This window comes from Marmota monax, unplaced genomic scaffold, assembly GCF_021218885.2.
Source record: "Marmota monax isolate L192 unplaced genomic scaffold, Marmota_monax_Labrador192_F-V1.1 WCK01_AAM20220418_F8-fsc00129, whole genome shotgun sequence".
Lineage (NCBI taxonomy): Eukaryota > Metazoa > Chordata > Mammalia > Rodentia > Sciuridae > Marmota > Marmota monax.
In genome coordinates, this window is record NW_026693811.1 from 3,449,322 (window position 1) to 3,477,118 (window position 27,797).

At 35.7% G+C, this 27,797-nt stretch overlaps 1 protein-coding gene across 5 annotated transcripts in view; it reads right to left on the bottom strand.

Annotated features, from left to right (window-relative positions):
• Nucleotides 1-3,575: 3,575 nt before the first annotated feature.
• Nucleotides 3,576-27,797, bottom strand: part of Kcnh7 (potassium voltage-gated channel subfamily H member 7) — a 466,241-nt gene continuing 442,019 nt past the window's right edge. For all 5 annotated transcript variants that reach the window (XM_058584964.1, XM_058584962.1, XM_058584961.1 and 2 more), the window contains 4 exons: nt 27,321-27,584; nt 22,209-22,377; nt 15,620-15,812; nt 3,576-6,008 (listed from right to left, as the gene is read on the bottom strand). In XM_058584964.1, coding sequence (XP_058440947.1) covers nt 5,742-6,008; nt 15,620-15,812; nt 22,209-22,377; nt 27,321-27,584 — 893 coding nt within the window. In that variant the 3' untranslated portion in view covers nt 3,576-5,741. The remainder of the gene's footprint in view (nt 6,009-15,619; nt 15,813-22,208; nt 22,378-27,320; nt 27,585-27,797) is intronic.

Consider the following 27,797-nt stretch of genomic DNA (forward strand, 5'->3'; position numbering starts at 1 on the left):
ATAGAAAACAACTGAAATGCAAATGTGTTTTAAGGATGTTGGAAAAAGGCAATATTTGACAACTATAGGGATACGAAAGCAGAGGAAGATTCCCTGACACTGATATTCTCTTGTTATTAGCAATGAGATCTTTGGGGTGTGGGTGAAAGTCACCTTCAGATTTTTGTTACAGAGTGTTAAGTGTGTTGAGTGTGGGGTTGAGGAACCAGCAAGAGAAGAGGTTAAGTGCTGCTCTTGCACTAATGCCATAAAACCACTCTCTTTGTGATGCACAAGTCACAGGATCTTACAGTTGTCCTGTAATTTGTGTGTTATATAGCACTTCCACATATAAATTCAGAGGATCCTCAACACATACCTTCAAGGAATGACATGCTAAGTCCAATTTGTACTTTTGGATACTGGGGATCACTGGGAATTTATCTCAGGAATAACTAGAGAAGGTAGGATTTGAATTCAGGTTTACTGCATTGAGCCCCTTGCCATGTCTACCATTCTACATGAGAGTTTAGGCAGCCTAAGATATGTATAATGTATCTTGCAATGAGGAAGCGGGTCTGGAAATAATCATTACAACTGCAAAATTCTATTTTCTGTAAAAATAGAAAGCACATTTACTTTCAAAATTGCATTCTGTAAATACATGTTCAAATATACATCTGTGAACTATAACATGTCCAAGGATGGACTTCCACAGTGTGCCAGCCTTTATAGAATACATTCTGGTAGTACTGAATTGGACATATCACCTTTGCATACTTGGTGTTTAACATTGATTCAGAGTAGATATGTTTTTAAAAACGAGAGTCATACTCCCACTATTATTGTTGTAAATGGTATTACTTTAAAGCTATAAACCTACTAGTGCAAAATACAATTAAGAGAGATAATAGCTACATTTAGGTTTTTCTGAATCAAAAATATTAGTCTTGGTAACATTTAGTTAGCAATGTAACTAATATGTTATGCAGAAGCTAATTTGTGGAAAATTACCTGTTTTTTCCTGATTGTTTTCAATGTCATGTTTTTTGGGTAAGAAACAAAGATTCTAGCATTTTTTGAGCACCTACTGTGTGCCAGGCACTTTACTATATTTTATCTCATTTCCTTAAGATTTTGTGAGGCAGATACCACTATCTCATTTTTTACAGATTCAGGAAAAGGATTCAGGGAGGTTATTAATTTGCTTAGGGTCACAGGGCATATTAGTGAAAGTGTTCCTGTTGAGATTCATTTGGTCTGATTGCGGAGCCTATGCTTGTTCTTCTGCATGGTGAACTAATTTTGGGGGGTACTGGGTATTCAACACAGTGGTGTTTTAACACTTAGCTATATCCCCAGTCCTTTTTTTTTTTAAATTTTGAGATGGGGTTTCTCTAAGTTGTTGAGACTGCCCTCAAACTTGTGATCCTCATGCATCAGTCTTCTGAGTCTCTTGGATAAGAGGCAAGAGCCACCATGCCCAACTAATCTCAGATTTTTAATGTGCCTGAGGATCATGTGGATGAGAGCTTTTTCAAAGGTGATTGCCAAATGCCAGCCCCAAATTTTCTGATTAGTGGATTTGGGGTAGGGTCTAAGAATATGCATTTTTAATAAGTTCTCTGGTGATGCTAGTACTACTAGCTTAAGAACCACACTTTGAGGACCACTGCCCCATGTCATAATGTCTTCCAAGTTCCTCTTTGAACTCACATGATAGACATATTTATTTTACTCAAAAAAAAATGTGACTAGAAACAGTAACATTTTAATTTTTGATAATTTATAAAAGTTTTGATTTTTTAACTATGAAATCTATCTATCATCTATCAAGATAGATCTGATTTTGGTTTTAATACTGGAGAAGAAATTTAAAGACTTCACTATTTTAAATTATAAAATATTCAATGTAAATATCGTTAGTTCTAATAACTGATCAGTCTACTGAATTCCTTTTGGTAACCATGAAAATATTCAGGGGAAAGATAAGTATTATTTGTTAAATATTATTATTATTTTAGATATGCCGATGAGGTTAAAGGTTTTATCTTTAGCTAGTACAGTATAGAATGGAATTTAAAATGACATTTGCATAAGAACATTTTTCTTCTAACTGTTCTGGAACCATTGTTAATATCAACTTTCAAAAAAACTTGGTACAATTATAGTACAGCAGTTCTGATTCAATTATACTATAGCAGTTCTGACAGTGACAGGTATAATAGTGACACCAAACCTGACACCAAACCCTGACTTAGTTTCTATACCTCCTTGCTAGAAGAGTAGAAAATTTCAATTCTGATGAACAACCCCTTATAATGGACTCAACACATTACTCTTCCACCTCTACCTGCTGCTTTCCCATGTTTTTAAATTAGTGATTATTAAATTAAAAACCCTGTGAAACATTGTATCAGCCTTTTTATTTCTGGTTTTCTATTCAATTAATCAAAGTACAAGAAATCCCATCTCAAAATTAATTGTATACCTTAAAATGTGATACAATTTTAAGGCTAAGTTTCAGCTCTCTGTTCAGCAATGAATATCAGCATCTAATCGGCATGAACTGTAGATTTTAGATGACATTTTATTTAGGCCAGGGGACCAGGTAATATTATTTTTCAGTGGAAAGTAAAAGATGTTATGTTAGTACTCCCAATTATCTCAAGGGAAAATAGTTCCTACACTGCTGTTTTTGATTGACTGCACCACTGACCTGGCCTTCAGCAGGTTCCCAAGATTATGTCAGACTGATTTTGCTACAGCTGATGGGGAGGGCATTAGTGCTTTTAGGCATCAGATCTTTCACTGATTTAGGGAATGAATTTTGTACATATTAAGTTAATTGATTTGGACATCCATAGGCCAGTTTAACCACTGAGTCTTTTGACACTTATGTCCAACTTAACCACATCTTTATATTGCTCAGGCTTTTTATTTTAAAGCTAACATCCTGTGGGAAAGGACCTAAATTTATAATCCTGTTCCCTCTCTTAAGACTTCAGATTTTACTATCAAGAAGTTATTTTATGTCAAGGAATTAAAAAAGAAAAGCAGGTTAGTGTTATGCTAGAATTTAAACAAGCAGGATACTTGCACACTATTCTCCATCTTCCCATTCTTACATGCTCAGTTTTTATGAAGTACAAATAGAGGCTTTGTGTGGATGGCTGAATTTTATGCATGTCATATCAAATGTTGCAGCTGAAGCATTCACTAATCAAACAATCAGATCTCAATTCCTCACCTGCCAAATCCTCTCTCTACAAATGAACAGTCTCTAGTGAATTCATTCTGAATGTTCCTGGAGCTAAGGCCTATAGTCCTTATGAAATTTGTTGCAGCTGTAAAAAGTGTGCCCCAATATGGAAATAAATCCCTAAATAGACTTCAGAATAAAAGTTAGCTATTTATGTGACTCTCTCTCCCCGGTTAGGCATCCATTACATGTTTGTTAAATGAAGGATTGAAGTGGCAGATAGTCCCAAAGTTGCTTCTGCATAACACTAAATGGTTTAGGCAGCTGGTTTCAATATTATACTTTTGTTGAATTGACTGGTCTTTTGATATATATATATATATATATATATATATATATATATATATATATATATATTTGATCACTTACGACCTTTTTTTATTAAGCAGAGATGAGAACATGCTAATGCCTATCTATGGATTTCCTTCCACATAGATTCTCAATTTATGTGGCCATTTGAAAATATACAGGGAGCAATTTAAGGTCACTTAAGTCACATTATATACAGTGTAATCATTTTTGGAAATTTATATAAATCACTTGCATTTGAAACTGACCAATAGATTAGTGTCAAAGGTGAAGACAAATCAATAGATTCTGTTTTTTATCCTGAAGGGATAGAAATTAACCCATTTAAAAATGTGCAGATAGAACATGTCTTTAAATATTTATATGAATGTAAAACTTAGTGAAGTGATAAGAAATTTCAAAATCTTAGTTCAGAAGAAAAGGCTATAATGGATTATTCCATAATACTTTAAAATTATAATTAAATTAAAAATAAAATCTCTTAACTTGAACTTGTCTTTGTATTTATTTTCTGTATTCTGGTATTATGAGAACTATATGACCCCTCAACCTAACAATTGAAGCTATTAAAATATATCCTACTGAATGTTCCAGTACTCTGGAGTCAATATATACTAATTAAGCCCAATCTATACCGAATGTATTTGTTCTTCATCTTAAATTAGCAAAGTGTTTGAACAGCCACAGAAAATTTAAGTTTAACCATTGATGTGTGCATTTTTTCCCTAGACATCTGGAATTGGACAGCTAGAAAACAACATAGACTTTTTGAAAGATAGGCCATGCACATGAAATTGCATGTTCTTTGAAAAAATTCTTCCAGCTTTCTTGGTAAAGAAAATTATGTGGATCTACCATTTTGATCAAATTTAGGATTGCCCTACAATATGAATTGGGAAAAAAGCTGTGATTATCAGTTTGTATCAGTCACACTTCAGCAGTTCTTAAAGAAGATCCTCTCCCCATAAAAGGAAAAGTTCAAGAAACTTGTATTTTAGCCTTCAAGGAAATGTGTGAGTGTAAACTATTTTAGATGTTTTGTGAATGCAATTAGTGACAGAATTTTAAATAGAAAGACCTTTTCTCATTAATGTTGGTTTGTATTCAATGTTGAAAGAAATGAAAATACTTCTCTGTAAAATATGAGATTGTTGCTGAAGACAATAAAAATGCAGGAGAGATTTCTGCCTTTTCAATCTGTTTGCCTAAAATCAGGACACAGTTCATAAAAACAAAAGGTCTTTCTATTTTCCTCCCACCGTCCTGCCCAAAGAAAGGATGTAAATTCTCCATTACAGCAGATTGCTTATCAGCTCAGAAATTGCAGCTCCAAAGAAATCTGGGAGCAGACTTTACTCCTTCCCACGGTTTTCCCGCCTTTGGAAACCTGGGACTGCTTTCTTTTTGTCCTGTTACTTCTCTAAAATGTATTTTCTTTGCTGAAGATCTTATATAAGTTAGGACATTAAGCCACTGCCTTGAGTTACTTCTGAACTGCTTTCAGTAATAAATATTCTTATGTTTCTCTTGTTAAAATATTCTGCCTTTTGTTACAGAAGTATGTCTTGCTAAAAACTTGTTAAGAATTGAGAAAAAATTATATTTTCTCCCCTCTAATATGATCTACCTTGCTTGCTGTCTGAGGCTACAACTCTCAAAATTTGCATTTTCTTTTTCAGTATGGGGAAATGAATGTAAGCAACTATAAACATCTCAATACAGAAGGACATCATTTCTCAAAAATGACTAAGTCCCCTTTATCCCCTTGAATTTCCGTAAGTTGAGGATCATCTGAGTTGCATCCAAGAACAGTTTTATCCCTTGGTTTCTTATTTGCTTGGAAGGCATTTTCATGACAAAGTACTGGTTTAGTAAAAGCAGTAAATAGGAGTCTCCATGCAAGAGAAATTGGAGTTTCCTAACATGCAGATGATTTTGAAAATAAAAATAAAAAATAAGGTGCCTTGCGATGCTGGCAGTTTTAACAATTGGAACCAAAAGTTCTTAGGTATATTTACATCTTAACTGCTCAATTTTACCTTATAAGCTTCAATTTAGGAAAATATACAGTACTTTTGCATATAATGGTACCTTGTGAGCCCCTGAGTCAAGTAGAGAGGATTTAAATACAAAAAGGAAAACAGCCATTAAAAGCACTTACATTGTATGTGGAGTAAATAATACAAAATGATTATTTCCCTGGAAGACCAGGATCAGAAACATGCCTATGAAGACCCAAGATTCCTACAGTGCTTAAGGAAGAATCTGGCAAAGAAGGATGCCTTATTGGGTGAAGGTAAGTTTTTCTTTGTCGTAGGTGAAGCTCTAAAGAGACATCACTGTCTTGTTTTAAAAGTGAAGTCAAGTTGTCTTCTGAAGCTGTGTTCAGATGCACCCCACTTGAGAGGGATTCTTTGGATTTAAGTTTGGATTTTTCAAGGTCTAGAAATTCAGGACACTGATAGAAAGAAAAGAAAACACATTTTTATAATTCACACCAACAGTCATCTAAAATTATATTTATAAAATTCCAGTAATTTTCCACCGTTAATCTTATCAGTGGTATTAAATTAACCCATGTTAAAAAAAATTAACCCACATTTTTATCCTAAAATGCAAAGACATTGGATGCCCCATGATCAGTTTAGATAACCCTTAAATAATTCCAAGAACTTTAATTTTACTCAGATATCAAAATTATCAGATTAAAAAAAAATCTCGCTTTGAATTTTTTAAATCAGTTTAACTCAAAATTTAAGACCAAGATGTGATGGAAATTATGGCCACTTGGTGACTAGATCTATTGGAGAAGAAAGAAGAGAAATAATAAAGGAAGTAAAATCATCACACTCATCAGATGATACTATTTGAATCCCCTATAAATAAAGAAATACATAGTTTTACATGTTTCCCTTCCATTAAAAACTAAAGATAAATTAATGCCTATTTTCATATTTTAGAAAGATTGCTATTATTTTCCTTCTGGCACATTACCTTCTGTTACTAATGTGGTTTCATTTCCTAGAATTTTTACGTAACTTCTCAAACATTTAAAAAAACTTTTACAAGGTTATTCTATAAATCCTTATTGAAATCATCATTTTTTAGTATGATTTGGCTGTGATGTTTAAGTATTTAAAGCTAATGCCCAATATGGAATTCCAATGGAGTTAAACTTTTCATATTAAAAAATTCAAAAGGAAAATTAAGAAGTTCAGAATAACCAAAGCAATCCTTAGGGAGAAAAGTAAAGCAGGAGGCATCACAATAACCAACCTTAAATTATACTATAGAGGTATAGTAACAAAAACGGCATGGTATTGGCGCCAAAACAGATATGAAGACCAATGAAACAGGACACAGAGACAAACCCACATATGTACAGTTATTTCATACTAGACAAAGGTGCCATAAACCTACACTGCCTCTTTAACAAAAGGTGCTGGTAAGATAGGAACAAAGGACATGTAGTCAGTATAGATAGTAAATGATCCAAATCATCCCAAGATGAGGACTGATCACCAAAGAAAAGGAAAGGAGTTGCTAACACCTCCTGAACATTTCCCTGGCTCAACAGGTTGCTAACACCTCTGGGGAATCACACATTCCAACATAAGAAGTTGCCAATAATTATCCCCTGGGCTGTTCCTTTTTGCCCTTAGGCATCTACACAGGAAAGAAAGAGAAGGTTAGAGAGAGAGGAATACAAGGAGGGAGAAGCAATCTAGGATCTACAAAAAAGACAGACATACCCACTCCTGTGGGCACCCAGAAGCCTGCTAAGGCTGTTCTGTCTCTTTCTTAAATATAACTTGCTTTCTATGCTTGTCTTGGCATTTCTCGCGTGTTTAATCTTCAACACAGGGGAAATGAGGACCTTAACCTGATTTCCAAGACTTGTATCTCTGGGAAAACTGGAAATCCATATATAGTAGAATGAAATTAAGCCCCTATCTCTCACCCTACACAAAACGGAACTCAATGTGGATCAAGGGCCTAGGCATTTAGAACAGAGACCCTGCACCTACTAGAAGAAATGTAGGCCTAACTCTTTGTTATGTCAGCTTAGAAACTGAATTCCTCCACAAGACTCCTATAGGGCAATAAGTAAAATCAAGACTCAATAAATGAGATGGTATCAACTAAGAAGCTTCTTCAAAGCAAAGGAAACAATCAAGAATGTGAAGAGAGAGCCTACAGAGTGGGAGAAAATCTTTGCAAGCTGTACCTCAGATACAGCATTATTCTCCAGGATACATATAGAACTCAAAAAACTTAACAGAAGAAAAACAAATGACCCAATCAATAAATGGGCAATAAAACTGAATAGGCACTTCATAGAAGAAGAAATATGAATGGTCAGCAAATATATGAAAAAATGTTCAACATCTCTAGCAACTAGAGACATGCAAATTAAAACTATACTAAGATTCCATCTCATTCCAGTCCGAATGGCAATTATCAAGAATACAAGTAACAGAACGGGAGCAGCGGCCTGCTGAGAGGCAGAGCCGCCCCCTCCCCCTGCGCCGGCAAGGTAGACGGAACTGTGACCACCCACAGAACAGGCCCAGCGGCCTGCTGAGGGGCAGAGCCGCCCCCTACCCCACCCCACCCCCGCGCCTGCCAGGTAGGCAGAACTGTGACCACCGACAGAAAAGGCCCAGTGGCCCGAGGAGGGGCAGAGCTGCCAACCACTCCTGCAAGGTAGGCGGGCCTGTGACCCACCAGCAGAACAGGAGCAGCGGCATGCTGAGAGGCAGAGCCGCCCCCCCACCCCGCGCCTGCAAGGTAGGCGGAACTGTGACCACCAACAGAACAGGCCAGACCTGCAACCGACAAACAGAACAGGCCCAGTGGCCTGCGGAGGGTAGAGCCGCCCCCCCACCCCCGCGCGCCTGCAAGGTAGGCGGACCTGCGACCCACTGGCAGAACAGCCCCAGAGGCCTGCAGAGGGGCAGTGCCGCTGCCTGCGCCTGCAAAGTAGGCAGAACTTCGACCACCGACAGAACAAACCTAGCGGCCCCCAGAGGGTCACAGCCGCCGCCCGCGCCTGCAAGGTAGGCGGACCTGCTACCGACCGGCAGAAGAGGCCCAGCGGCCTGCCGGCGTGGTAGGCACATTGCCCCAATTGGAGGAGGGGCAGAGCCACCGCCCGCGCCTGCGAGGGAGACTTTGCAACTATACAAGACCAATATAAATATATAGGGGGAAAATTCAATAGCACAAAGTTTCACCAAGCAGAAAGAAACTCGAACAGTATGAAGAGACAAGGAAAGAAAGGACCACAAGCAATGCAGGTCAACTCAACGTTAGAAGAGGTAATAGCTGCAGCAGATGGAATGTCAGATAAAGAATTCAGGATATACATGCTTCAGATGATCTGGAGTCTCAAGGAAGACATCAGACAGCAAAATCAGACAATGAAAGATCACTTCAACAATGAATTACATAAACAAATCCAAGAAGCAAAAGATCAACTATACAGGGAGATAGAGGTTATAAAAAACAAACAAACAGAAATCCTAGAAATGCAGGAAGCAATAAACCAACTTAAAAACTCAATTGAGAATACTACCAGCAGAGTAGAACACTTAGAAGATAGAACATCAGACAATGAAGATAAAGTATTTCAACTTGAAAAGAACATAGACAACTCAGCAAGACTGTTAAGAAACCATGAGCAGAACATCCAAGAAATATGGGATAACATCAAGAAACCAAATTTAAGAGTCATTGGGATACAGGAAGGGACAGAGTTTCAAACCAAAGGAATGAGCAAACTATTCAATGAAATAATACAAGAAAACTTCCCAGACTTGAAGAATGAGACAGAATCCCAAATCCTAGAAGCCTACAGGATGCCGAATGTGCAAAATCATAAGAGATCCACACCTAGACACATTATAATGAAGATGCCCAACATACAGAATAAGGAGAGAATTTTAAAAGCTACAAGAGAAAGGAAGCAGATTACATTTAGGGGTAAGCCAATCAGGATAACAGCTGATCTTTCAACACAGACTCTGAAAGCTACAAGATCCTGGAATAACATATTTCAAACACTGAAAGAAAATGGGTTCCAACCAAGAATTGTGTATCCAGCGAAATTAAGCTTCACGATGGAAGATGAAATTAAAACCTTCCACGATAAACAAAAGTTAAAAGAATTTGCAGCTAGAAAACCATCTCTTCAAAACATCCTCGGCAAAACATTACAGGAGGAGGAAATGGAAAATAACAATGAAAACCAACAGTGGGAGGTAGGACAGTAAAGGGGGGAAAATAATCAAAGAGGAAAACAAACCATGTTTAGTAACATAAATAAACAAATATGGCTGGAAGAACAACCCATATCTCAATAATAACCCTAAATGTTAATGGCTTAAACTCACCAATTAAGAGACACAGGCTAGTAGAATGGATCACAAAACAAGACCCAACAATATGCTGCCTACAGGAGACGCATTTGATAGGAAAAGACATACATAGGCTGAAGGTGAAAGGTTGGGAAAAATCATATCACTCATATGGACTTCGGAAATAAGCAGGTGTGTCCACACTCATGTCAAATAAAATAGATTTCAAGCCCAAGTAAATCAAAAGGGATAAAGAGGGACACTACATACTGCTCAAGGGAACCATACACCAACAAGACATAACAATCATAAATATATATGCCCCTAACAATGGTGCAGCTATGTTCATCAAACAAACTCTTCTCAAGTTCAAGAGTCTAATAGACCACCATACAATAATCATGGGAGACTTCAACACACCTCTCTCACCAATGGACAGATCTTCCAAACAAAAGTTGAATAAGGAAACTATAGAACTCAATAACACAATTAATAACCTAGACTTAATTGACATATATAGAATATACTAGCCAACATCAAGCAGTTACACTTTTTTCTCAGCAGCACATGGATCCTTCTCAAAAATAGATCACATATTATGTCACAGGGCAACTCTTAGACAATATAAAGGAGTAGAGATAATACCATGCATCTTATCTGATCATAATGGAATGAAACTGAAAATCAACGATAAAAGAAGGAAGGAAAAAGCATACATCACTTGGAGAATGAACAATAGGTTACTGAATGATCAATGGGTTATAGAAGACATCAAGGAGGAAATTAAAAAATTCTTAGAGATTAATGAAAACACAGACACAACATATCGGAATCTATGGGACACATTGAAAGCAGTTCTAAGAGGAAAATTCATTGCTTGGAGTTCATTCCTTAAAAAAAGAAAAAAACAACAAATAAATGATCTCATACTTCATCTCAAAATCCTAGAAAAAGAAGAGCAAATAACAGCAAAAGAAGTAGAAGGCAAGAAATAATGAAAATCAGAGCTGAAATTAATGAAATCGAAACAAAAGAAACAATTGAAAAAATTGACAAAACTAAAAGTTGGTTCTTTGAAAAAATAAGCAACATCGACAGACCCTTAGCCATGCTAGCAAAGAGAAGAAGAGAGAAAACTCAAATTACTAGCATACGGGATGAAAAAGGCAATATCACAACAGACACTTCAGAAATACAGAAGATAATCAAAAATTATTTTGAATCCTTATACTCCAATAAATTAGAAGATAGTGAAGGCATAGATAAATTTCTTAAGTCATATGATCTGCCCAGATTGAGTCAGGAGGATATAGACAACCTAAACAGACCAATATCAACTGAGGAAATAGAAGAAACCATCAAAAGACTACCAACTAAGAAAAGCCCAGGACCGGATGGGTATACAGCAGAGTTTTACAAAACCTTTAAAGAGGAACTAATACCAATACTTTTCAAGCTACTTCAGGAAATAGAAAAGGAGGGAGAACTTCCAAATTCATTCTACGAGGCCAACATCACCCTGATACCTAAACCAGACAAAGACACTTCAAAGAAAGAAAACTACAGACCAATATCTCTAATGAACCTAGATGCAAAAATCCTCAATAAAATTCTGGCGAATCGGATACAAAAACATATCAAAAAAATTGTGCACCACGATCAAGTAGGATTCATCCCTGGGATGCAAGGCTGGTTCAATATACGGAAATCAATAAATGTTATTCACCACATCAATAGACTTAGAAATAAGAACCATATGATCATCTCCATAGATGCGGAAAAAGCATTCGACAAAGTACAGCATCCCTTTATGTTCAAAACTCTAGAAAAACTAGGGATAACAGGAACATACCTCAATATTGTAAAAGCAATCTATGCTAAGCCTCAGGCTAGCATCATTCTGAATGGAGAAAAATTGAAGGCATTCCCTCTAAAATCTGGAACAAGACAGGGATGCCCTCTCTCTCCACTTCTGTTCAACATACTTCTCGAAACACTGGCCAGAGCAATTAGACAGACGAAAGAAATTAAAGGCATAAAAATAGGAAAAGAAGAACTTAAATTATCACTATTTGCAGATGACATGATTCTATACCTAGCAGACCCAAAAGGGTCTACAAAGAAACTATTAGAGCTAATAAATGAATTCAGCAAAGTGGCAGGATATAAAATCAACACGCATAAATCAAAGGCATTCCTGTATATCAGCGACAAATCCTCTGAAATGGAAATGAGGACAACCACTCCATTCACAATATCTTCAAAAAAAATAAAATACTTGGGAATCAACCTAACAAAAGAGGTGAAAGACTTATACAATGAAAACTACAGAACCCTAAAGAGAGAAATAGAAGAAGATCTTAGAAGATGGAAAAATATACCCTGTTCAAGGATAGGCAGAATTAACATCATCAAAATGGCGATATTACCAAAAGTTCTCTATAGGTTTAATGCAATGCCAATCAAAATCCCAACGGCATTTCTTGTAGAAATAGAGAAAGCAATCATGAAATTCATATGGAAAAATAAAAGACCCAGAATAGCAAAAACAATGCTAAGCAGGAAGTGTGAATCAGGTGGTATAGTGATACCAGACTTCAAACTATACTACAGAGCAATAGTAACAAAAACAGCATGGTACTGGTACCAAAACAGGCGGGTGGACCAATGGTACAGAATAGAGGACACAGAAACCAATCCACAAAACTACAACTATCTTATATTTGATAAAGGGGCTAAAAGCACGCAATGGAGGAAGGATAGCATCTTCAACAAATGGTGCTGGGAAAACTGGAAATCCATATGCAACAAAATGAAACTGAATCCCTTTCTCTCGCCATGCACAAAAGTGAATTCAAAATGGATCAAGGAGCTTGATATCAAATCAGAGACACGCTGTCTGATAGAAGAAAAAGTTGGCTATGATCTACATACTGTGGGGTCGGGCTCCTAATTCCTTAATAGGACACCCATAGCACAAAAGTTAATAACTAGAATCAACAAATGGGACTTACTCAAACTAAAAAGTTTTTTCTCAGCAAAAGAAACAATAAGAGAGGTAAATAGAGAGCCTACATCCTGGGAACAAATCTTTACTCCTCACACTTCAGATAGAGCCCTAATATCCAGAGTATACAAAGAACTAAAAAAATTAGACAATAAAATAACAAACAACCCAATCAACAAACGGGCCAAGGATCTGAATAGACACTTCTCAGAGGAGGACATACAATCAATCAACAAGTACATGAAAAAATGCTCACCATCTCTAGCAGTCAGAGAAATGCAAATCAAAACCACCCTAAGATACCATCTCACTCCAGTAAGATTGGCAGCCATTATGAAGTCAAACAACAACAAGTGCTGGCGAGGATGTGGGGAAAAGGGTACACTTGTACATTGCTGGTGGGACTGCAAATTGGTGCAGCCAATTTGGAAAGCAGTATGGAGATTTCTTGGAAAGCTGGGAATGGAGCCACCATTTGACCCAGCTATTCCCCTTCTCGGTCTATTCCCTAAAGACCTAAAAAGAGCATGCTACAGGGACACTGCTACATCGATGTTCATAGCAGCACAATTCACAATAGCAAAACTGTGGAACCAACCTAGATGCCCTTCAATAGACGAATGGATAAAAAAAAAATGTGGCATTTATACACAATGGAGTATTACTCTGCATTAAAAAATGACAAAATCATAGAATTTGCAAGGAAATGGATGGCATTAGAGCAGATTATGCTAAGTGAAGCTAGCCAATCCCTAAAAAACAAATGCCAAATGTCTTCTTTGATATAAGGAGAGTAACTAAGAACAGAGTAGGGTCAAAGAGCATGAGAAGAAGATTAACATTAAACAGGGATGAGAGGTGGGAGGGAAAGGGAGAGAGAAGGGAAATTGCATGGAAATGGAAGGAGACCCTCAGGGTTATACAAAAGTACATACAAGAGGAAGTGAGGGGAAAGGGAAAAATAATACAAGGGGGACAAATGAATGACAGTAGAGGGGGCAGAGAGAGAAGAGGGGAGGGGAGGGGAGGGGAGGGGGGATAGTAGAGGATAGGAAAGGCAGCAGAACACAACAGACACTAGTATGGCAATATGTAAATCAATGGATGTGTAACTGATGTGATTCTGCAATCTGTATATGGGGTAAAAATGGGAGCTCATAACCCACTTGAATCAAAGGGTGAAATATGATATTATCAAGAACTATGTAATGTTTTGAACAACCAACAATAAAAAAATTAAAAAAAAAATAATCCTCATAGTATGTATCTAAAAAGCAAGATCAGAAAAAAGCAACATTCTCACCTGAGAATATCCTGTCCCTCAGCAGTGATTCCCATTTCCTCATGGATTTTATTATTGCTATTATTCTACACTTAGGGAATTTAGGAAGTAAATAAAAATTTATGATTTAAACCTCAAAAAAAAAAAAAAAAGAATACAAGTAACAATAAATGTTGGAAAGGATGCAGTGAAAGGTTCACTCATACATTGCTGTTGGGACTTCAAATTGGTGCGAACACTATGGAAAGCAGTAGGAGATTCCTTAGAAAACTTGGAATGGAATCATCATTTGACCCAGTTATTCTACCCCTCGGCTAATAACCCAAAGACTTAAAGTCAGCATACTATGGTGACATAGCCACATCAATGTTTATAGAAGCTCAATTCACAACAGCCAAGATAAGGAACCAACCTAGGTGCCCTCCAGCAGATGAATAGTAAAGAAAATATGGTTTATATACATGATGGAATATTACTAAGCCATAAATTAAATTGTGGTATTTGCTGATAAATGGATATAACTGGAGACTATCATGCTATGTGAAATAAGTCAGTCCAAAAAAAAATGGTGGAATGTTTTCTTTGATATATGAATGCTAAGACACAATAAGGGGGTTGGTAGAATAGAAGTTCATTGGATCAGACAAAGGAGAATGAAGGCTAGGGAAAGGGGATGGGAATAGGAAAGATAGTAGAATGAATTGGACATAACTTCCCTATGTTCATATATGAATACAGAACCGGTGAAACTCCACATCATGTACAACCAAAAGAATGGGATCCTAATTAGAGTAAGTTATACTCCGTGTATGTATAATATGTCAAAATACATTCTACTGTCATAAATATCTAAAAAGAATAATAAAAATCAAAAGGGTCCTCTTGGAGAGCTTCAGATACAGGGTATTTCATAATCTCCCTTTTTCCATGTGTCTCATACAGGTGAAAAAATTTAGACATCTCTGGTGGGTAGGACACAGACTGTGATAATTTTCTGTGCTTGAACCTCAGTTTGTAATCTGGCCAACTGTGATTTCTTTTCTTCCAGAGATCCCTCCCTTCCCCCCTCCCCCATCCTTAGTACTGTAGTGAATGACCTGCTTTTTTCTCTGATGCACTTTTTCGATCTAGAATTATTCCTTAGCTTTCAAATCTCTATAGCATGTAAATCACCTAGGTTGATTCTGAAAAGAGGATTTGCTTTAAAAAAATGCTAGTGTTCAAAATTATTCTTCTGTGTCCATTTTCTGTCTTTAAAGGCACATCATGCAGATTACAGAGCCCATTTTCAGAAATCCTAATTGAGTAGAAAGAGTGGTAGAGACGGAAATCTGTTTTCCACAGCATCCAAGGTAATTTATTCAAATGGTCTCTGGAAACACTTTAAGAAACACTCGTGGTGGAACAGCATCTACACTTACTTGTGAGGAAGGGCTGAAACTTCTGTCAGTCTTAATGGATGCTATGGGATGGCTGGTTCTCATCATGCGGAGGATGGGTCTCTGATACTCTGTTCCTGCAGTTACCATACTGTAGGCTGGGGGGACCACAGTAGTTTGTTTCTGCAGCAGCTGTAAGATGGTCTGCATATCAGCAGTCATTTGGGATTCAAGTCTGTAGACCAGACAGAAAAAGGAGAAAGAGTCCTAAAATAGTCCAGAATTGCAAAAGCATCTGAGCAAACTTCAGCACTTACCAACCAAGACGACATGCCTGCTTTAAACAAGAAGAACAGGAGAGGGAGCACAGGGATGCTTTCTTAGCTGATAATCTGTGTCTCACTAATGATTCCAACAAAGACCATTACTTTCCTGCTCATTTTAAGAGAATCAATAGAAATACAAATGAAAAGACTGTATTTTTACTAATGTTTATTGATTTCAAAGTGTAAAACATGCTGAGAATCTCTTTTTAAATAGTAATTATCTTTGCTTTTTATCAGGCTTTACTCAATTTTTTTGTGAATACTTTGTTTATTCTTTAAAAGAGAGACTAGCAGCACATTTCTTTCACAGTTACAAAAATCTCAAGAAAATTTCTTAAGTGTTTCAAATTTATATTATTGTTAATTAATCTTGCCCTTCTATTCATAGCAAGTATTGTATATTACTCATTGTATTCTTTCTTTGATGTTAAATGCTAAATTCCTTTTCCCATCTACAGGGAATTGATATTTAAGAAGCAAAAGAAATGTAAAAATTCACTTGCTTCTATGTCCCTTCAGGCTTGAGCAACAGCCAGTATGACCATTGATTTCTAGAAAGCTCATGAGTAGCTCACTGGCTTATTAATTTCATTCTAATTTTAAATTAAAATTTAAAGGAATACGGCAAATACAATCAGTCTGATTCCCCTCTGCTGTGTGGATTAACACCATTGAAGACATAAAAAAAAATTCATGGGCATAAAAACAGAAAATTTGGACCATACGCCTCTATAGAAAGTTCTTCTAGCTATTTTATTTTTGCTTACTGTTTTACCTATGAATTCAAAAAGCAATGAAAAGGTAATGCTATAGAGTAAATTAGTCTGTGATTTGAAAGAAAGCAACAAAACCTAGAAAAATGAGAAAAGATCAGTATTTTCTTTTTACTTTTTAATATTAACACTCCAGATCTTCCTGCTGGGAATCATAATTATGTATTCTTAAAGGTTTTCTATAGTTGATAAAATATAACCAGATAACTCAGTGTCTTCTAAGCCAATAGCTTTAAACTACACCTGATTATGCCTTGCAAGTACCAAGGCCACACACCAAAAAGGAAGGTTGAATTTTCAACTGGTTCATCTACTTGTTACCTGCAAGTCTGATCTAATTTTTTATGGTACCAACTAAACATTTTTATTGTTATGAATCAATTTTTTCTTTTCATTCTTCGAGGTCCAGCTCAAATTTTATCTGTACCTCCAAATCTTACCATATTTAACTAATTCAGAGTTACCTTTTCTCTTCTCTGAGCCCCTGAAGAAAATTTTACAAACTTCATCAGAGCTATTTCTGTACAAATTTGTCTCAGTTTTAAAAAAATTAATAGTTAAAGTGGCTTTTTTTACATGATATTTATTATCATTACCATTATTATCAAGATAGGCCATTGAATATAAAAGGATTTGGGAATACTGAGGTTAAAAATTTCATCCACATGTGGGATTCAAGACACTAGGTAGTAATGGGGCTGGGGATGTGGCTCAAGCGGTAGCACACTCGCCTGGCATGCGTGCGGCCCAGGTTTGATCCTCAGTCAGCACCACATACAAACAAAGATGTTGTGTCCGCCAAAAACTAAAAAATAAATATTAAAAAAAAAAGACACTAGGTAGTGAACAAAAATTAATTTCATTCTAATTTTAAATTAAAATTTAAAGGAAAATGGCAAATGCAATCAGTCTGATTCCCCTCTGCTGAGTGTGTTAACACTATTGAGTCTATAAAAATCTTTTGAGTTTTTGAGTCCTATAAAAAATCTTTGTTAAACATTAGCAGTCTCTAAGAAACAGGATTTTTTCATCATGGATTTTATCTATTTGAATCATGTCTATGAGAGAAGAATCTATCAGAGGTAATGCTTCAGCATTCACATGCTCAGCAACCTGTGGCACTGAGAGGGCCTCATACACACAAGAACAACATGTGCAGTTGAAGTGGATCTTGCCAGGTGAGACCTGAGACCTTTGGTATTGAAACAATTTAATAAGAGTGTAGACCATTCTATACACATGACTTGGTTGTCTATTCTAGGAATACTTTGCCTGGGAAAAATAAGGCTACACCAGTAAATAACTTCACTAGTTCAGGAATTTTCAACAAATAAACTCGTTGGAGAGAACTGTTTGCTCATCAGGAGCCTCTTGTACATCCAAACTTAATTCATCAGACTTGCTTCAAGATTCTCACCCCCCCTGAGCCTGTCACTCTGGATGGCTGATGTCATGAATTTGCCCAATTTTAATAAGTTGGGACATAACTTTCTGATGTACAGAACCAGTGAAACCTTGACAAGCCCAAACACAAAGTCCTGTAAATATCCTACTTCTTACCACTGAGCCTTGGTCTTGTGAATGGTCTCCTGTCTGCACTGATTTTGAATACTTAGTTTTGTCTTATTAATTGGTTACCTGAAATTTGGAGTAGTTCGACAAAGGGGAGGTGTAGTAAAAAGTTTCTTTACTATACATAGAATTGTATTTTTATGTTTTATGACTAGAGTCTATTGGCTTACTTACAATGGACTTTTTTATTGAAACCTGATAATGTGTTTTATTCAGGAGGAATTACAGAGAATTAGACAATAATTCAGTTTGTTCTTAGTCTTTAAAACAGAAAATAACCTAGTTTTGGAATTTTATTTTTTGTCAAGATAGCCATAAAGTTGTAGAAAATGAATATTTTCATATACTCATTCAAAGACCAACTTTTTACTAGGAATTGTAATAGGTAGAAAGTCAGGTGAGAACATGAAGGAGAATAAATATGGAATCTGATCTCTCAGTGCTGTCAGGAGCTGATTGCTTAGAGAGGAAAAATGAAGGAAGTGCATAAATAACTAACACTAGATGAAGCAGGTGCTCAATGTCATACTAGAGGCATAGAGACAAATTGCTCTGGATGTTCTGCAGTGGAAGGAGTCATTACTCAATTTTTACATTTTCTAATTCTCCTTTCTCAAAGTGTCTCCCTAAACCAGAAACATTGGACATCCCTGGGAGCTTGTTAGAATGTGGTGTCTGCCAGCTCTAGACTCATCAATCCACTTAGAAACTGCATTTTAACAAGACGCCCAGGTGATACCAATGCATATTAAAGTTTGAGAAGTACTGCTGAAGAATCAAGTCTTAATAATCTATCTAATCATGTCTATATCTAGGCTACATATGTATATATGCTTATATATACATATAAAAACACATACATATGTACATATAAGTTAACCTATGTAAACCTTTAACCCTACATATAGTTTATCCTTAAAGAAGAAAAGAGGCAGTAGCAAGGACTGGTTCAAAATCGACCATTTATGTTTGTTTTTATTGCATTGTGGCTTGAATATTGTGTTTGGATGAGATGGTGGTGTAAGAACTCAGTTTTACATTTGAACAAATGCCAAAGTCAAATAGGGTATACTCAACTCTAGAACGTGTTCCAAGATTCTACCTCTGCAAAGCAGAGCCTAAGTTAAGCTACCCTCTTCAAATTTGTTTCCCTTACATTTGTCTTACAGAACAAAGTGGAAGAAAAAAGTTTGGAGATGTCAGTGAACTAAAAATGCAACTTTTTAAACTTTAAAATAAGCTAAACTGATTTAGGAAATAAAATGTTTGTAAAAGTATTAAAGAGAGAAAAAAAACTAGAAGTAGTAATGGTGATAACAATTTAAAACATGTTCAGAAAGCACATACATATGCTGGGAATATGTTAAAAGATATTTAATTCTGTTATGACTGTGGAAAATTTATACAATAATAATATACTAGCTGGATGTGGTGGTGCACACCTGTAATCCCAGTAACTTGGGAAGCTAAGGAAGGAGATTCACAAGTTTAAGGCCACCATCAGCAGTTTAGTGAGACCTTAAGTGACAGTGAGAATCTGTCTCAAAATTGAAAAAGAAAACTGAGATGTAATTCAGTTGTAAAGCACCCCTGGGTTTAATTCCCAGTGTCTGTGTGTGTGTGTGTATCAAGTTTTTCACACACACACACACACACACACACACACACACACTACAACAAGGAGTCACTGAAATCTCAATTTTAGTCCTAAAGGAAGGTTCAAGCCCAGAAATATATGTGAAGTAAGAGAATACACTCAAATGAACACTAGTAATAGAGCTGAAGTTCACTGATGATCAAATTTTATCTAGCTTTTTTTTTTAATCTATGCTACCTTTGGTATAGCAGGTATAGTCTCTATATATGGTCAGCCCTCTGTGTCTTTATGTTCTGCATTAGAAAATCAATTGAGCACATATTAAATATATTTGAAAAGAAATTGCATTTTTTATTGGACACAACAAGACTTTTTTCTTGCCATTATTCACTAAACAATATACTATACCAATTATTTACATGGTATTTACTTTTTCTTAGATACTATAAGTAATCTGGAGATAATTTAAAGTATATGGGATGATGTGTACAGGTTATATGCAGATACTATGCTATTTGACACAAGGGATTGAGCATCAAGGGATTCTGGTACCCAAACGAGGTCCTGGAACCAATCCCCATTGCATACTAACAGATGATCATGAATTAATTCTGTCCATACAAAAGCACTGCAAGTAGGTTTGAGTAAAAATAAGAAATTGAGAGTAGGAAAGTTTAAATTACTACCCAGTCATTCTGTAAATAGTTAAATAACCTAGTTAAGAATTTTACCTAGGTTAACTAATTTGTACTGTGTTGGCATTGTGCCAAAGAAATCACTGCTGCCCCTGTCATTCACCATTTACTCACGTTTTTAACCACCACCACCACTACCACCAACATAAATAAAATGCATAGAAAATATTAATCATAGATAGTAAGTAAAGCCATAGTTTATGTAGTATAGGCAAAACTCAGAATGCTAACTACAGATGGGTAAACAAGGAGCTTGTTAGACACGGGCAGAATCACAAGATATATTAAATGTACACATTCGTGCTACTACTCAGCAAGGTATAACAAAGAAAAAATAGAAATGGGATGTACTCAACAAGAGATGGAAAGAATAAATTTTTCTCATGTTGCCTCGGGGAAGACAACTATCCCACACACATTTAACCATCTGTTAGGGTCACCCAGTGTTTCATTCTGGCTCTCCATGTGGTCTACCTACAAAAGGCCAGTAAAACACATGGCTGTTGTACAGGCTAATTAAAGGACCACAGCAGTGATCAGGTGTGTCAGGCTTTGCATTTCTATTATAGAAACAATGCATTACATCAGCACAAGAGATTTGGGTTTCTGTCTCTGGAGAAATGTCAATTCTGGTCCTTGTACTATGGACATTGAGAGCTGATGTGGCAGATTTAAGAACACTGTCTAAATCAGGATTCAGGTAGTGTGGTTATTTTTTTTTAATATTGTTTTTTGTTATTCATGGACACAGTATCTTTGTTTATTCATTTTTATGTGGTGCTGAGAATCAAACCAAGTGCCCCACACATGCCAGGCAAGCACTCTGCCACTGAGTCACAACTCCAGCCCTAGTGTGGTTATTTTACCAGGTTTGCACTTACTGAAAATGAATCAATTACTCCATCTAGTTCTTAAATCCTGTGATTTGAGCATTTTATCTTAGTCCATGCAGTTTTGGCTATGGCTACTGAGAGAACTTGCCATCTGGTCTATTTGAAAGCTACCATTGGGTCAAGGTAAATTCCCAAATGAAACACAAAGCAGCTACTGAGTCATACTCAAGTCATATCTGTTTTCTGACTCTTTTTAACCAATTTAATTTTAAAAACCCACCCAGACTTCTATGAAATAGTTACCTCCTGCCTAAAACCAAAATTTATTCTACATATTAATCAGTCTAGATCAAAGATGAAGGAACATGGAAAGGTTCTGTCTTTAATTTGTGGGATTTTTAATTTATTCACAATTTTTTTTGACAAATTGACCAAAAACTGTATGTTTAAATCACTATTTCAGTATTTTAAAAATGCCACAAAACATGGATAAATTACCAGAAACAACTATAAAGTATAAAAGCAGGATTAAAAGCATAAAGGTGTTAGTTAACAAATTAAATATGAATTACTCTGAGGGGAGGTAGCCAGTGATGGTGATATACTTAATTTTAAGATAGAGAAAGAAAAAATAGGACATATGTTGCTTAAGATATGAAGTGCAAATAAATGTTCCTTGCAACACAAATTGATAATTCTGTCAGTTTCTAGTGTTATTTTAAATAAGTATGTGTGGAAAATATGGGATTGCAGTAAGAGGAATTTGCTAGAAGCAAAGCTAGACACGTCTAATGGTTTGCATCATACTCTCCTTTTGCCCCACCATTTCTGATACCTGTTAAGTTGCTCTTGAAGCAAATCTAATCTTTGCTCTACTTCTCCATAGGTGAGGTCACTTTCAGTTTCTGAGATCCCCCAGGCAGCTCGCTGAAGTGCTGAGGGACTACACTCTTCAGGCTGAGCCCTGGCATTGTCTCTTTCCCAGCTTTGTGTGTCAGTGATATCTGTGGAAGAGAGTGAGTTAGACATCGGCTTTCTTTGGTACTCCTTTGCCTCATAAACATAGACACTAACAAGACAAGCTGTAAAGGATCTTAGGATATAACCCAGGAGACATAGAACCAAAGTGGTTCATGGACAAAATCAGGGGCCATGACCAATTGGTGGTAGGTTCCTTCTCTCACTCTGCCTTCCTTACCTACCACATGCATTTTCATAGCATTAAAATTTTATAGAAGGTCAGGAGTCTTGGTTATGATTTTGTCTTCTTTCTATTTGTGCTAAAAGAAGGTATGGATGGCTGAACATAACTGATTAGAGCGCAATGTTTTTGTGCTTTTGAATTTGAGAGGAAATAACATATTTTGTTTATAATGTTTTACTTAACATTTGAGATATTTTGGGCTCTTTCTCACAGAATAGTAAGCATTCTTTATGGTCCAGGAGAAAACTCTTGAGGGAAGTGCTGGTCTTCAAGGGTATGTTCTTAGGCAGCCCAATTCAAGGAGTCATAAACTATTAAAGAGGAGAAGAGTTTTAAAGTCTTCCCATCTTGTTTCTTTGCTTCTTTGAAGCTTCTTCTGCACTGTATTTTAATATCATCACATTGTTCGCCAATGTTTTTTTTTTTTTGTGTGTGTGTGTGTGTGGTTCTTTTGTTATGTATATTTTTCTTAATGTACTTTAAACAAACAGCTTATCTGCTCAAGTCCCCCTTTCCAATGTTTTGGGTGTCTTTTATGTGCCAGACACTTTGCTAAATGTGGAGGACTTGAAGAGGAAGGAGACAAAGCCCCTGAACTTGAAAAATTCAGTCTAGCAACTTTGTGATCATTTTTCATCCAGAGATTTATTTTTGAACCTCTTTTAATTTACTCTTTCTCCTAAGATCTGTATTTTCAAACTATCAATATTTGGGGGAAAAAATGTATCCTTTCTTTGTTACTTACATACTTTTGATGGTTTTGTTATGCTCTCTTACCCTCTATAAAAATGATTGAAGGGTTGAAAAATAAAACCCATGAAAAGATAAGAATAAAGTTGGGAGCTTATTTAAGAGATAAAGAAAAATAATATATATATATATATATTTCCTTTTGGGAAGACTGATGGAAGGGAAGGATTATGTCAAGCTGGTATTCCCTTTCACATGGAAATAGATTTGAATTAGAGAAAGTGATTTGGTTTTGATATAAAGACTTAAAATCTTGGCAAATTCCTATGATTAGAAATTGAGAAAAATTACATAGTTATGGATTTATACTCTTAGTGATTTAAAAATTTCAATAGAAAGTAACTGAATTGGTCAGAATTAGCTATGATTCTAGAAATAGGGAACAGAACTGTAAGACTTCTTTCCCCATAGATTCTCTAAAAGTACAGTCAGAGAGCTCAAGTGCAAGCCTTTCAATAAGTAGCAGACAAAAGAACAACAAAGTTCTATATTCTTTCTCTATGGACTTCCCCCCACTATCTTTTATCATTGAATACACAGAAATTTTTCTAATGAGGTGCCTATAATTTCAGTCTCAGGAGAGGAAGCTTTTACAAAGCATTTAAGCATATCCAAATATAGCATGAGAAAAATATAAGACCAGGTTCCTTGCTGTGTGGAAACGGGTAATAGATCTCACAGAACTTACAAGAAACTCTAGAAAAGCTCCTGATTATGGCTTCCTTACTGATTCTTGTGTTTAGCTTTGGTTTAGAGAGTGACAGCTTATTTTTTCTTTTGATATTTTACCAAACATGACAAAATGTAACTTAACATAGAAAAATGATATTGCTGGAGTTTTAAGTAATTTATCAGCAGATTTTTACTGAGAAGTATGACTTGTTATCACAGAAATGTGAACCAATTTAAGATGCAAAATGATAATATAACAGTAAACCAGGTTTCAACTTTGGGCTAGCAATGCCAAGTAAGCATCAGAACACATACAAATGTTTTGGTGCTGCCAACGCTTGTGCCTGTCTAGTTCTGATAGCCAGTTCATGTATGAACATTTCTTCAGAGAAGACAAGAACTGATAGGATTAAAATTACATATTTATGTTCATAAGTTTAGTGCCAAAAAAGCATACAGTATTTCTGCATATGCTTAACAGCTCTCTCCTTTTCAAATCCTATGTAATAAATTGATTTTTAAATGACAAGGGTGAATCACATGCAATAAATTATGGAGGATAATATTTTTACTGCAGTGTTCAAGAAGAAAAAAGATTATTCTAGCAGAAATGAATAAATATACTGTGAGACAGAAGCTTCCTTGATTATAATTTATTCTTTTATTAAAATCTAGAGATATGTGATTAGCTTGTTTTTAACAGGAATATAAAAAATGAGGAGTTCAAAGGGGAAATCCTGGCTAGTGGTCTTAATCAAATGAACATCCTTGTAGACACTTTCTAAATATAGCATAGAAAAGAATCTGCACTTGGTTGCCTTGGCAAATGTTGCTATAGTTGCAAGATACATTTCTTCAAATGGATGAGCAGAAAGTAAACTAACTTTGCTCTGGTACACAATTTTCCTAGAGTCAACTTTTGACCTCAATGTAAGTAGAATCAGAGTCCACTTAATCTTTTTTTTTTCTTCCTTTTTCCTTTTTTAGTTTTGCTTTAATGTGTTCTGAATCTCTCTTCTGTTGGATTTAATATGACAAATCCCAGGAATACCAGGGAGTGAAATTTCCTATTGATGTTGAAACTAAACTTTGTGGGGATTTTAGTAGTTCAAACTGTGGCAATCACAGCTACATCTTACATATTATTAAAGTTTTGAACATTACACAGGATTTTACCTTAAAAGTCAATAGGGAATAAAATCTGCAGAGATCAAGTTTTTAAATTCTCTATTGGTTAATCCTATTAATTAGTCATGTTAACAATCACCCTGATTGAAGTTATATAGCATCAATTACAGTTACTTAATTGACATGCATATTTAGCTTGGCATTTGCAAGATAATTAGTTATTGCCTGCATGGGTACTACATTGAACACTTTTTAAAAATTAACAACTTGGAGATATTAAAATTATTTTGTTTTTTTTAGAATACTACTGTTCTTATTGGGCATTTGGAATAGCTAGTTAAAGATTGGAATAATTAGCATTATATTAGGTGAAGGGCATTAGAATTCATTGTCAGGGAGAATCATTATAATGTCAAATAAAATTCCCCAAATATTTCTTTAAAGACTTGTCATATAGAAGTCTAAAATTCAAGAAGAAAACAAAACACTTTTTTTTTTTCAGCAGGGCCACATTATGCTGACTTTTGTTATAGTAGAGATTGTTCAACAAGCTCTTCAGAACTTTTGACTTCCATGATACAACCTGTTTCTATTCTTAGTACTTCCCAGAATCCATTTTCATAAATAACTAAAACGGGACATTTGGTAATCACATCTAATATTCCATTCTTCCACTGTGATAAATGAGGTACTATTTTCATTCACTTCATCAAGAATTTTGATTGTCCAGAGGACATTTGCATATATTCTTAGCTTATTTCCATGTGGGATCCTGGTAAAAGCTGATTTGACATGATATGGAAAGTAACTCTGGAAAAATATAAAACCTGAACATCCTAGATTTAATAAAATCTTTGTTGTCAAATATAATGCTTTGGAATAATGGTGTGATCGTAGGAAGTATTTACTTACTCTGTGGTATAATTTTATTATCTTGCCAGGTCAAAACATCTTATTTCTTCCTTCATTTTTGTTATATTATTTTGATTTTTTTCTTATGCTATCTTAATATTTACATTTTATACATCCAGATACATATTAAATAGTAAAACCAGTGAGAAAATACCAAATAGGTTGGGGATTTTATTTCAGATAAAGTCATTTACAGTTTAATTTGGATAATAATCATAACTAATGAGTTGGTTGGATATTATTATTACTATGTTTTAAAAATGTGAACTGTGTATTAGTGGATTTGTCAAATCACGTATCTCAAGTCATAAAGGGAGCAAGTGATAGATTTGGTTTTAGAATCCAAGAAGTTGGACTCACAACTGTTATGGGTACCACTTAATAGCTAGATCTATAGATCTAGCTCCTATTATGCTAAATTAATTGTTCTTCCATGTGGTTTCAAGGTTTCCTCAGTTTCTCATCCTTCAGAATGAAATTTGCATATATTAAACATTATTGCTCATCTCTTGTGTATTTTCTTCAACAAAACACATATATTTCTGTATTCCTTTTAGTAGGGATATTAAACAAAGAAGTCTTATCAAAAATATACTCTATTTCAAGCCAGGCATGATGGCACATTCCTGTAATCCCAGTAACTCAGGAGGTTGAGGCAGGAGGATTGCAAGTTCAAAGACAGCCTGGGCAGTTTAGTGAGGCCCTAAGCTATTTAGTAAGATCCTGTCTCAAAATAAAAAATAAAAAGGACTGAGGACATAGTTCAGTGGTAAGGTACCTGGCTCCATCCCCAGTACAAAAAATGGAAAACAGAATATTTCGGGAGAGTTCCTTTTGTTTTGTCATAATTCACAGTAGGATGTTGTATTGTAATATGATTGCTTTGACCTTTGAAGTTATAAAACTATAGGTTTGGGGGTAAGAAATGGGTACAGAAGACATATATAAAGAACTAACCAGTAAAATCTCTTAAAATAGTCATGGATGCTCTCTCCACATAGGAATCAATTGCATCAATAGGATTTCAGAAATCTTTCTACCTATACTTAAGCCTGGTTGGCCACAAATACCTCTCATGCTGACATTGTTTGGAAACATTTGCCACTAATTCCAGAATTATGCAAACACTACATTGCAGATGATCTAAAATCTCAACTCTTTACAGACATGAATTGAAAAAGATTAGATTAACATGTGTTGGTACAGTTCTTAATTTGTGAAAAGTCATTATAGTCTGTTTAGCCCTGAGGAGAGACAACCTGATTCCTGATTCTGGATTACCTTTGCAAGAGTGGCTTTTCTTATTGACATGAATTCTTCCTGAGGTGGGCATTGCTTCTTTGAAATGGAGCCCAGCTGCTTTCCCTGTTCTTGGAGTAGAATCTACTATTCCTGAGAAGAGCGGCTTGTGTTCATCATCAATGGAGGAGATGAAAGATGATGATCTACTTTTTTTCTCTTCAAAGTGTTTTTTGGAACTCTGATAATGTCTTATGGTATCTGCAGAGTCTTCAGGATCATTTGTGCTGCTTTCTTTGCCAAAATCTACAGAAGAAAATTATTTTATAGCAGATAATCAAATGTAAGACCCTACGCATGCTACATATACTAACTAGCTACACACAAACTGCCCTTTTTTTTTTATTATAAATGTGCCGCAGTCTGGCTGGGCACAAAATAACCGAGCCACCACAAAAGCCTTGTAGATTCAAACAGCAACTCTTTATTCCCGAACTCTCACCCGCACTCTACACGCAT